This window comes from Struthio camelus, chromosome 1 (assembly GCF_040807025.1).
Source record: "Struthio camelus isolate bStrCam1 chromosome 1, bStrCam1.hap1, whole genome shotgun sequence".
Taxonomy (NCBI): domain Eukaryota; kingdom Metazoa; phylum Chordata; class Aves; order Struthioniformes; family Struthionidae; genus Struthio; species Struthio camelus.
The window spans coordinates 203,552,979-203,565,876 of record NC_090942.1 but is presented as its reverse complement, the minus strand read 5'-3'; the positions used below and the strand labels follow the sequence as shown (position 1 = coordinate 203,565,876).

Here is a 12,898-nt window from a genome sequence, read left to right as displayed (position 1 = left end):
ATTTCTATATGGGGTTCAGCAAAAATTCTCTAGTTCTTTTCTGTTAACTTTGTCTCAGTTTTGCTGATCAATTAATTTCAAAATGTCTGCAAAATAACTTTTGTGTGGGTATGGTGCAGAAAGAGAGGAAGTAAAAAGGACTCCCACTGTAAGATGCTCTGTGTATATTAGGCTGTTCTTTAGAAAATGACACCAGATAAGTGATACGTGCCTGTATATCACATGAGAAAGTCAAAGACTTATTTCTGTAATTTGCATTCTAATGATAGCAGTTCTAACATAAGCATTTATTTAGTAACCATCAAAAAGAACTCCCAGGTTGAATTAAATGAGTTCTAAACACATATCTTCAATTACTTCTAATCTAAGGACTGCAGCATGCAGTCCTTCCACTAAAGTCTCTCTCAAAGTTTAAATGCTCCATTCCTTTTTTTAAAAAAAAAAAATAAAAAAACACACACACGCAAAGATGCTATTTTTCAGCCTCAGCATAAAATCACATTCGCTCCTCTCCGATCCAAGCTAAAAAGGACAGTGGAAATTTCGGCTGAGAACGACAAAAAAAAATGCAAAAGGAACAGTTACACCCTAATACTATTGTGATACCAACTTCCTGTTATATTCATGGCAATCTTTACTTTTGGTCACAAGGGCTTTTTTATTCAGAGAAGTTATTGCTTATGCAGAACTTTCAGTGACTGTGAGGAAGCCATTTCCTTTTTTATTAAGAAAGGATCCATACCTCAACCTTCTTCTGGCCATTAAATTTTAATAAATACAAGTTAAGTATCTAATGCAAGTTAATCCTGTACCTTGTTACAGGAAAATATAATTTTAGATATTTGTATCAACTCCAAGCCTGAAGAACAATTATTTGACATGAAGACTAGGGAAGTATTAGTTTAAGAGAACCAAAGATTTACATGTATCTACAGTTTAAGCTGGACATCTGATTCCTTTTCTGTCACATCAAACATATTCCTACAAGGAAGTCCCAATTTATTCTACAGAGTTTGCCAAAGAAAAAAAGTGACCATCATGAATGAAGGACAGAGCGTAAAATATACTGCAGTCTTGGTCAGTGCCATACTACTGCCCAGCTGCGAAGGAGCCACATCTCCTCCTGGGAAAGGGCACAGGCAATCACCTGTTACTGCCAGGAACATCTCAGTCATGGGGAAAACGCAAAGGAAAAGCCAAAATTCCTTCTCTCCCTTCTGCAAGACAGGAGCACGCTCTCAGCTGCACTCACGCCAAGCAAACACACAGAGCGCCACAGAGCAGGAAACGCATCAAGACACTGAGAGGATTCATGTGTTTTCTTCTCAGACAGCATCATCAAGAAGAGACACCAACATGGGAAGGCTGGAGACAAGAGAAATGGGGTAGAGGGGAGAGAGGTCTCAACAGGTATCAGCTCAGGAGCAATCCTGGCATCTTGCTTTCAGCCCCTGGAAAGCTCTGACTCACTATTCTCTGAAGCAGCTAAAACTGAAACGACATAATGGACCCACTGCAGGCATATGGGTGGGAAAACACATTCCCTCCTGATGGAAGGACACTGGAAGATGCTGGAAACTTCTCAGAGAGAAACGTGGGAAAGGGAGGGGGGAACGGGAGGTTAGAAAGAAGAAACAGAAGTATAGGAAAAGGTTACGAAGCAAGCTCCTGACACAGCTGGCAAAGAGAAAATAGAGTGAACGCTTACCTTCAAATGAGGGTGGCAAAAGAACACACAAGAGACTGCTGGCCTGAATTATCAAATCTACTTCAGCTACTGCTAAAATAAAATCTTCCTCTTACATTCAGCATCGCCCTCATTTGAAAGCCCTTTTTTTGTCCCCACCCCTTGTAACCCCAAAATATCTACTCCCACCTGAACTGCAACATAGCTTGTGATGGGTCCATTGCCACCTTGCGCATATTTCCCACAGAATAATCTATGCAATCTTAAAACAGCTCCTTTTCAGTCATTTTTCTTGAACGGCATATTCTGGACCTATGGCCTCTAGAAGAGGACCAAGATGTTCATCCTGGAGGTTTTGGTGAATAACTGGGCAAACAAAACTCCCAACACAGGTAAAGCTCACCCATGTGCAAGACAGACTTTGTCACAGGCCAGGCTGATGTGCCACGAAAAGAAAAATTAGAATACTAACACCACATGCACAGCATTTAAAGCAAAAACAAACAAAAATATTTTTCCCCAAGCTATATTTGGCAAAACAGAATTTGCCTCGTTTAAAAAAGCATCCAAGTATTTGTCCAAATTGAAGTAAACACTATACTCCTCATTTCAAAAGTGTTCCAAAATCAGCTGGTAGATCCCAAAGCAGGGTGGAGTCTTTGTCAAGGTGGGTTAAATAAAAGGAATATAATCCATGATAGGGAGACCAAAAGAATCCTGGAATGCAAGGGGGGGGGGGGAACCCAACACCTCTACAAACCAGGTTACTTGATCTCAGCGTAACACAGGTGACAAGATGATCAGCTGGACACTCTCAGATATATTACGGTACCCACAAACATCGTTCTAGTTCCTTGAAATACAGTACAATTAGAGTCTGAAGGGCAGATCTTTCCCTTAGTAACGTTCCGATATTGGCATAGGCGGCACGTACGTGCTTTGTTACACAGACTTTTATAAAAGCCTCTGAAAATATGAAGCATAAGGACTTCCATGCATCACATTCACACAGCTGTTCACTGATGTATGTTATTGTAGGTATGTAGCCTATGAAAAATCCTAAAACATTGTTCATTAAAAGCAGCTGCCTATACAAACTATATCTAGAGATCTTCATCCAGAAAGACCACCATTGCACCATTGCTTTCGGGAGGGGAAGTGACAACTGCATAACAGTCTAGAAATGTCACAGCCCACTCTAAATTGCCCTGCGAGCGGCTGCCTGGGCCCTGAGGAAGTACAGTAAGTACAGTGCAGCCCATTCAGGTTGCTGGAATGTGCCTGATCATATGCTCAATTGCATCTATTCATTACAAAATTTCAATCCACAACAGCAGCTGCATTTACTACCACGCCCCGCACGCCATCCCGCTGCCCCAGGTGATTCCAGCGGTTTTCCAGCCTGACGGACGGACTCGCCACACTCTTGTCCCCCTACAGTGACTGCAAGTTACACTTTCAAGCCCAAGGAGTTGTGTTTACTAAAGAGCAATATATTAGCAGTGCTTTTGGCTTCATGCTTTTGTAACAACTAAAGTCAGGCCTTCTGCAGTCATGTTCTACAAGTTTCAAAATAATTGATGCTGCACTAATTATTTTTGATTGAGACTTGCTAAATAATTACTGTTGAAAAGATGACTTAAGCAAAGAACGAGCAAGTTACTCCATTTGTTTGAGAAGAACGATGACTAATTATGTCTGTAATTTTATTTTGCATCTAAAATAAAAAAGTGTATTCCTGGCTTCTTTCAGGTCAATGGCAAAGTTCCTATTACATTTTTTGAGGCCAGATTTCACCACAAAGTAATAAGCTACACACAATGGCTAGAAATAAATCTTGGTGAAAGAACATAGGCCATTTAAAAGGACACTGGCAACTTCATAATCACAGTTTTCTTTTTAAAATCTGTTTTCACAAGTAACACCTAAGATTACAAAATTCTTGTGTCTTTCAGTTACAGTATTAACTTTGTGAATTATACTTCATTTTATATACTTCAGCTTACCAGCCACGCTAAAAACCATTTCCTCTGTCTGTGTGGGTCTTCCATATAGCAAGAGAAGACGAAAGAAATAAAATGTTACAATGTTTCCTTTTTTTTTTTTTAAATTAGATCAATTTGATCTGCATGTCTTCTCCTTCTGCACCTGCCCCTCCCAACATACACAACCTAGAGTCATCTAGGCAGAACTGGGAGCTGTAAACCCTACCTTTATACTACCTAATATGTAGCATCTCTTGCACTATATAAAATGATAGTTGTTAAATATCTAACCATGCTGCATAGATACTACTTTTACTGGCTCCACTCACCCCTAACAGTATTCTTTCCCCCAATCCCTAAAATTTACACTCCTCTCTCTTTCTTAATAGTCCCTGCCCCTCCCCACCCTTCCAAAAATCCTTATCATGGGTAGAAGGAAGAAAAAGGCTGATCCTCGTGTGGTGTCTACCAGAGCAGATTACTTTCCATCTACCTAGAGCATCAAACAGTATCAGCCTAAATAAAATTTGAAAATGGAGTTCATTGAAGATCAAATTGAATAATGTTACAGAGTCATATACTCATTTTGTCTTGCCTTCCTGGAACACCTATGATTAGAACTTCTTATGACAAACCATGACTTTAGAGACTTGCAGCTAATCATTAAATAGCTGATTACTATTCCTTGAAAGAGAGGATCTTCAGGGCACAAGGTGTAAGATCCTATACTCTGCAGGCTTGCTCTAGGGAAGGGTCGTTAAGTAGATCATTAGGGATTAGGCACCTGGAGTACTGTGTCCAGTTCTGGGCTCCCCAGTACAAGAGAGACATGGCACTCCTGGAGAGAGTCCAGTGGAGGGCTACCAAGATGATGAAAGGGCTGAAGCACCTCTCCTATGAGGAAAGACTGCAAGAGCTGGGCCTGTTCAGCCTGGAGAAGGGAAGGTTGAGAGGCGATCTCATCAACGTGTACAAGTATCTGAAGGGGGAGTGTCAAGAGGATGAGGCCAGTCTCTTCTCCGTGGTGCCCAGCAACAGGACAAGAGGCAATGGGCAGAAACTGAACCACAGGAAGTTCCATCTGAACCTGAACTTCTTCACTGTGAGGGTGACTGAGCATTGGAACAGGTTGCCCCGAGAGGTGGTGGAGTCTCCTTCGCTGGAGATATTCAAAAGCCGTCTGGATGTGATCCTGGGCAATATGCTCTAGGTGACCCTGCTTGAGCAGGGGGGTTGGACTCGATGATCTCCAGAGGTCCCTTCCAACCTAAACGATTCTGTGATTCTGTGATTCACGGGCTGACATATTAAACTGAACGTTTGCCGCTGACATTTGAGACAGGAACTCAGAATACTCTTCTGGAAAAAAAACTGCACCTTTACACCCAGGTCAGAGGAGGGAGGGCGAAATCAGTGCAACATAGCCCATTTACCCACCTCACACTAATGTTCTGCACAGAGGTGAATAAAATCATCAACAAAGAAACTAAAGTTGTTTTCACTTTTCTGTAACAAGATCTGTTAACTGCCTACTGCACTACAGCTGAGGTCCATGCAAGAGGGATTTAAAGGCTTCAATTCACAGGCAGTGACAGAGTGCCTTGGGATAGCTGAGGAATTTATTACACATTATGCACTAAAATACTCCTGTGACAACTCAGAATCTAATTCGTAACAGCTCAGGCTATCAGGCAACAGAAGAAAAGGAGGAACCTAGAGGCAGTAACCAAGTCTGCCACCCTACAACCATGCCATACTCAGAACCAGATACCGTTCCCACCATCTCAAGAAACTCCATTCATTTACAACCCTCCAGGACAGCCAACCTTCATGTGGCCTAGACCCAAATCAGGAAACACAGCATTTTTAGCCACAAGACTCCAGTTTTGGAACCCCTATCTGATCTCTAGTCAAATCTGATTCTGCTTATGCCTGGATCTGAATGTAAAACACACCTAAGGGCTAGCCCCAGTAATGTCATCTCCAGGCAAGAAGTTACAGCTAGGGAGGAACGCTAAGTCCAAGGATGGAAGAATAACGGCCAGTCAGGAAAGACCCAGATGTGCACAGCAACACTTAAGGAGGTGGCAAAACTGTCTCCACATGGGAGTCAGAACCGAGTGCATCCTCCGCGCTCTGTAACAAGAAATACCACTGACATTTAAGGCAAAATAGCTAAAGATAATAAAAAATTACAAGCATAGTGCATTACACTGCCCTTAATACCAGGACATTTTAACAGGTGCTCAGGTATTTCTGTTCTATACATTGATCACACTGCAGCACAGAAATATTAAGCTCTAGTGCTTTCCAAGATTTCAGTCCAACAAGCCTGTTCTGTGTGGGAACGATTTGTCCATGTAACCTACCCCAATGTGCATTTCCAATCCACAATCCAGCTGTGCTCATTTAACCTTGGCTCATATGCACAGGGAGTGTTCTCTTCCTAACCGGCTAGGGAAATTTAGAGGGTAGAGTTAAAAAACAAAAAACAAAAAACAAAAACAAAAAAAACAAAAACAAAAAAACCCACCCACACCACACACTACATTTTCATGGCATGCTTATGATCACAGAGCAAATCCCTGGTTCCTCTAGTTAAACAATTCAGTATATGCATCTTGTTCACAGGACTAGGAATTGTTTAGTGGTACCGCAGCACCTTTAGGTGGGTCTGCACTCTACTCTCTCTCTGACTGTCTCATATAGAATAAATTATTTGGAACAGAAACAGCACTAATCTATGTGCTATACAGCTCCCAATAATGGTTTATAATACTGCCTGAAGTTAGATTGTTATACAGATTCTGAACATGGTCTAGGAGACTCAGAAGACTCACACTCTGTCATGAATAAATGGAGGTAAGTTTTGAAATCAAGGAAATTCCACTGAGAGCACTTTGGTATTAAATCTCTCCAATTTACATCAAGCGACTATAAACCACGATGTGTTAGCTTGATAAACAGCAGCTATTCAATCACTTGAGAAAAAGACTGTTTCCCAACAATCAAAACCTGAACTAGAAGCAGCACCTTCTCTCTCAAATGCCAAGATGCCTTATCTCTCAATGCCGATTTCCTCAAGAGGAAAGTCAATGTCAACACCGGAAGCACATGCAAAAGTAGTGCAGCTTAACACGAAACAGCCATGTTGTCCACCAGGTGAGCGGTCTTTGATTTGAGAACATACTCCAGCTCCAGTCTCAGAATGACAAAAGCAAGTATTTCCGTACTGAGATCCTCATCTAAGACAGGACTGTAACCTCTCCATAAGAGCAGTGGTGAGGATATGGAGAAAAGGAAACTCACGCACCTGACTGCTGATGCTTGCTGCACCTTCACCCAGTTCCACCTACTTCTTGCAAACAGCTAGTGAGCTTCTTCAAAGATCATATACTGCCTCTGGAATTTCTTCTAGCTGCTTCTGACAGTGAATGCAGCTTACATGTGCCAGACATAAAATTTACCCTAATTCTCATAGCTAAGTCTCATTCTAATAGTGAAAAGAAACAAGCTACTTCGTTCAGCCTTACACGTCAAGTGGAGAAAAAGGAGAGAACCCCACAGGTCACCATGACAGTCTTTAACAGAAATTAACCCCATAGCAGGCACGGCTCAACAGCAAGTCCATCTACTCTGCTGGTTATACAGCAACATGACTGCCAGAGGAATTGGTGCCTTTTGTCAACCAGCAAGCTCGACAACCACCATCCAAAATCCTTTCTTCAGTCTGGAGTATAAACTTGTTATGAACACAGTGAGAACTCCTCTCCCCCACTCCCCCCCAAATCATACGTACCTGATCACAACCTGCATTGACCAATTCCTGGAGCATCTGCCTGTTTACTTCAACAGTTGCTGTAGTGCTTGACTCATTAGCAAAAGGCAGCAAAGAATATCTAATTTCTCGCAGAGCTTTCTGATAAGGTCCAAACTTAGGTGTTTGTCTCATCTGCTGCTGCCTTGCAGCATCCTTCCCTACTAAAATCTTAGTGTCCAGAGACGTTTCGCTGCCTGGTCCAATAGGTAGTCCCTGACCTGAAGATTTGGATGGTTGTTTTAAACCTTCGCGAATCTCTTGTAACCTTTGTCTGCCGTTCCCAGAATATGTTGTAGCAGGAAAAGTCTTTGGCCTCATTGTTAATCCAGTTTTCTTTGGGCATAAATGAGCCTCTATTCTTTCTAATTACTTGATTCCTAAAAAGTGTTTGTCTTTTGATGGTATCAATTTCTTGTAAACATAATCCTTCAGAGAAGAAAAAAAGGCAAAAACCTCAAGTGATTTCTGCCAGCCTTTTACTTCAGCTTACAATCTTCATGTTTCCTACAGAAAATGAAAACCCTTGGAATCGTCATTTTGCAGACTGACGGTGTCTGGAACAAAAGAAAAAGGAAAGTACACGCAATTAAATTGATACTGTGAACACCTCCAAAGGGGCAGCATGACAATTAACCAAGTGAAAGTGAATCAGCTTAACCTATTAAGCTGTCACAGGTTGATTCCCTTTAATGATTTTCACTTGATCTGTTTTCAAGGATAGCATTTTGAAAGGCTTTTTCAACATCATCAATTAAAAAAAAATAATGTTTTTTGTAGTTTCATTTTTAAAATAAATGAAAATAAAAGACCTCAAAAACTCCGAAGCTTAAATTCGTACAGTACTTAATAGCAGCAAGTTTCCCACCCAACTGCATAACTAAATCCTGGACAAGCCTATCTTATTTCATAATTAGGGAAGAGTATGCTCATGAAACTTTTTTTCTCCACTTAAGATCTTGTTTGTTTTACACCAGCTGAGCTCAGTTTCAAAAGTTTATGAAGAATATTTATAATGGAAATATTGATGACTAACCATAGCAACTTCAGTATTTCAGTAACAAAGTAAATAACAACATGGCAAAATCAGATAATCATGTGGAATGGTAAATTAATAAAAATCAAAGGTAAGAATTCTGCCCAGAATTGGAAGATTGAAAAAAAAAAAAAAAAAGGAGGGGGTGGAGGGGAGGTGATATTTCATTATCTGTGCCTTACAGGTAAGAAAGGGAAAAGAAGGGGTGAAGGAGTTCCTCAGTAACAGTAGAAACGGCAGAACTAGTGGGTTCTGAGCTAAGACAAAAAATCCCAACACAGGGGGGAGTGGGGAGAAGGACAGATTTCTAGACAGCTTTTTGTAGCTCTTCTGACATGCAGCAGAGAAGAAATATACAGCAGAGCTGACCAACTGTGCAACTTGTGATCTCTGTGCTGTATGAAAATTGAATGAAAAACCCATCTCAACTGATTCTTTGTGGCCTCACCATAGTATGAATATTAAATAATAGTACATTCAAAAGAGGATTAAAAAAATACTTATCAGAAACATCACAAGTTATTGATGCTGCTTCCTCAAGTTTCCTTCTGGTACTTATACTAGCAGTTGTGACATGCCTCCTGAATGTAACTCAAAGTCACTTTGTTAGGTTTGGTAGAATTTTGTCCAGTTGTTTCAAAATGACAAATACAAAAATGTGCACTGTGTGTTCTCATTAGTCACTTAGACGTTGACTGGAGTTTCTTCATTTTTTTTTTTAAGTGAGCTTCGCTTCTGATCATAGATAGCATGTTTTAGCATCAGAAGGAGCTTCTCCAGAAAAGTATTATTTCTTTTTATTTTCATATGCTTAGAATAAAACTTAGTTTGCTGTGACAACTCGTACTGTGACAGCTGTACCATTTCCCAACAAGGCCCCAAAAGACAACAATTTCTACACATTTACCACCCCTTCTCACAGCCAAGTAAATGGCTTACTGTTGTCAAGGCCAAAAGAGTCTGGACACATTCAACTCTGAAGCCCATCATCACCTCCTCATTAGCACGGGGTCCACTGCCAAGAGAGACTCAAGCCTTCCTCCGAAACCAAGGTCTGAACAAAAGAAATGCAACAAATAAGTCAGACCACAGCCTCCTTCACGAGAGCTCACCACTTCAAAACACAATAATGAACAGAGTTAGCACGTACATCTCATACATACCGTTAGAAAGCATGCCATACACCCCTTTTATGGGAAATTTCTGTAGAGTAGTAGAGCTCTACAGCAAAGCCCTATAGCATCAACCTGCTGAGACTGAGAATGTGTGTGACACAGGACACCCATATGAATTTCTTTTCCTCATGTTTAAGCGCTCTGAAGCTTATCTAAAGGATATCTGTGAGGTAGTGAGCTCTTCCACTTGCTATTCTCTAAGGGTATCCTGCAAACCTAACTCATACAGACTAAAAGCGGCACACGTGTCCACAAGCATCTTTGACAAGGTTTGTCCTTTGTTTTAAGGAAAGTGTTAAAGCTGTTCATCTGTATTTTGGTATTTCCGCAAGCAATAAATCAGCTATGTGTTCATGGCTCTCAGTGAAGATCAGGGGAACTGAAGAATCCCAAGTGCAGAATTTTGTCCACCTAGACAGGATATAGCAGCAGCTAGTACACAGCTTTAATAAAAGAATGTTTAAAAAAACGGTATCGCTAATCAATAGCATTGCAGCCTTTCTAGGAATACATCTTAACTAGCTACTAATTAAATGATACAGAGCAATTAACTGGTCTATAACCGTCTTTCCTCTCCTGACAGCAGCAAGCACCACATGGCTGGGTTTAGGGATCTGGGTTTTCTTCCTCTCTTCAGACCCTGTGCCAATGCTCAGGCCAGGGATGTGCTGGAGAAGCCTGCAATCCCCCCACATTTTTACAGCAAAGGACTGGTTTCCCACCTACACACACACTTCACATAAACAACTTTTGTGACCCTTAGCCTAAGCTTGAGTCTAATAATGCTAGGTCAGGCCAGCTGGAAGCTTCTGCAGCTTTCTTTCGGGTTTAGCAGTGTTGTAAATGTAATGCTGATTGTTTAGGCAGCATGAATGAGACCAGCAACAGCAGTTAAGTACCGCAGCTAACTGTAAATGTGTTTTATATTTTGCAGAAGGGTTTTTTAACTAAACACGTAAGAAATTGGAACATTTAGGCATTAGAGATGATTTACAGAGAAAGACAAGCTGCCTGCTTTTTAAAAATTTTCCTGTGATTTGTATTTTCAGAAAAAAATAAAGAGGCTTTTATGCTTAAAAAAAAATAGAGAGAGAGTATCTAATTCTGCCTAAGCATTTCTGACTGTACATCTGGATTTGGATAACTTCGTATCCTTCTAATCTTCACCTTGCCTACCACATGGATGTACCACCAATAGCCCTTCTGCCATCACGAGAAATGATTTTTCAGAATTGTTTTTGAGCTTCAAGCTATTCTGACTAAACAGTAGGGTTTTTTTCCCCTCCCTGAAGCACGATATACTCTGCACGAACTAGAAGCTTGACCATTACTCTTTTAAGATTCATTTCAAATAAATGTAACATTACTTTAACTACACCAAGTTAAAATGATTTTTGAATAAGTGATTTTTCTTCTTCAGTTGAGAAATACTAATAGCTGCTCTGCCAGTAAACAACCAACCACACAGAAGTGAAATGCTGAAGTCTCGTCTCAGCCCGCTAGCTATTCTCCCTCCGCTTCCTTCATTCACCAACTGGCTTCACGTGCCAGTGGCTCCGCGGAACTGGGAAACGCAAAACAAACTAAAGCTTCAGCTGCGTTTCGAGAGCAAAGTCACAAACCCCAAACTGGCAACCTGCTTCCAAGCCTATAAAACCCTGCAGGCACTGCGGTCAGGTGAACTAGCATTGCAGAAGGAAAGAATGAAGTTTGAAGAAATTGCCACAATAACCTTCTCTCTCTAAAATTAAAGCTATTGTTTTTTTTTTCTTTTTTTCTGCATTACAAACTTATGGAAAGGGGAACTGCCTGCTTTGTACTAAAAGGTCCAGGACTCACAGGGGCGGGGGGTTCCTGGCATTTCACCCCCGTACAAACCACGCTCCCCTTTGCACACCAAAAGCGGTGAGGAGAACTGGAAAAAAACAAAAAACCAAAAAAAATCCCCCAGTTTTTTCCCAAACCTCTCCTTTCCCCCTGCTAACGAAACTGCCCAAAAGTAACTCCGCGCCTGCGTCCCGGGGCAACCACGAGCCCCGGCCCAAGCCGGCGCTACGGGCGGGGGCTCGCCGGCCGCAGCGGAGCGGAGTGACCCCTCGCACCACCTGGACACTACGGGGCTGGGTGGGGGTTTTTTGCTACTGTTTGTTTTTGGCCTTTTTTTTTTTTTTGCGTCATTCGCGCAAGTGCCTTTCAGCGGGTACGCGCTTGCATCAACACACCCACCCCGCTCGGGAGCCACCTGAATTTTGGCGGCGACCTTCAGCTGCCTGGCAGCGGCCGGGGGCAGCGGCGCGGGGCTCCCCCCGGCGCTTCGGCGGCTCCAACCCGGCCGGGACACCCTCGACGGCGGGGCCGGCACCAGCAGCGCCGAGCACCCCGCTGAAACCTCCCCGCATCAGCACGGCCGCGGCCACCCGGCCCCGGCCCGGCTGCCTCCCTCGCGGTGCCGCCCGAGGCCTCCGGGCGAGGCGCTGTCACACGGCTGCCCGCTCGGGCCGCAAACACGTCGGAGGGCGCGGGCAGGGCGCCGAGGGAGGCTGCCCCGGGCACCCGCCGCAGCCAGCCGAGCCCCGGCACCGGCCCCGCCGCCGGCCGACGCGCCCGACCCTCTGGCGGCCGCTCTTTTGGCCCCTTCCAACTTTCCCCCCCCCCCCCAACAACCCCGTCCCGACGGTGACCGGCGGTGGGGGAGAAGCCCCGGGTTGGGGGGGGGGGGGGGAAGGAAGCCGCGCTTTCGCTCGCTCACCACCTCGGGGTGCCCCGCGCCGCCCGCCGGGGTAGCGGTGGTGGTGGTGGGTCCGTCAGGGAGCGGCGCGGCGGCGGGCGCCGCGGGCCCGACGGCGCGGGCCGGTCTCCATCTTCTCCCCCTCGGCCGTGGCGGGCGCCGAGTGCAGGGCACAGTTGGGACATTCGCTACATTGTTAGCATTCCATTCGCGTCACGTGACCCCGGGGCGCCCGCGTCATTCCACTCCCCCCCCCTCCCCACCGCCACCGCCCCTCCCGGCACATACCAGCGGGGGGAGGGGCTTCGAGGCGGCAGGGCGGGAAGGGCCGTTAGGGCTGTGGCGGCCCTCGGGGGGCGGGGAGGGGGGGGAAGCGGAGGGCGGAGGGGGGGGACCCCCCCTCCGCCCTCCGCTTCCCCCCCCTCCCCGCCCCCCGAGGGCCGCCCTTCCCTGCGTTTAAAGACAGCTCG

At 44.2% G+C, this 12,898-nt stretch overlaps 1 protein-coding gene across 7 annotated transcripts in view; it reads right to left on the bottom strand.

Moving 5' to 3' along the window:
- Positions 1–12,689, bottom strand: part of LATS2 (large tumor suppressor kinase 2) — a 51,169-nt gene extending 38,480 nt beyond the window's left edge. Inside the window, exons 1-3 of one of the 7 annotated variants that reach the window (XM_068930250.1) lie at positions 12,450–12,683; positions 9,465–9,579; positions 7,472–8,046 (exon numbers count right to left, since the gene is read on the bottom strand). In XM_068930250.1, the coding sequence (XP_068786351.1) occupies positions 7,472–7,810 (339 nt within the window). In that variant the 5' untranslated portion in view covers positions 7,811–8,046; positions 9,465–9,579; positions 12,450–12,683. Of the gene's footprint in view, positions 1–7,471; positions 8,047–9,464; positions 9,580–12,449 lie in introns of all 7 variants that reach the window. The other 6 variants (XM_068930254.1, XM_068930256.1, XM_068930251.1 and 3 more) reach the window with 6 other exon arrangements.
- Between the last annotated feature and the right edge of the window lie 209 nt (positions 12,690–12,898).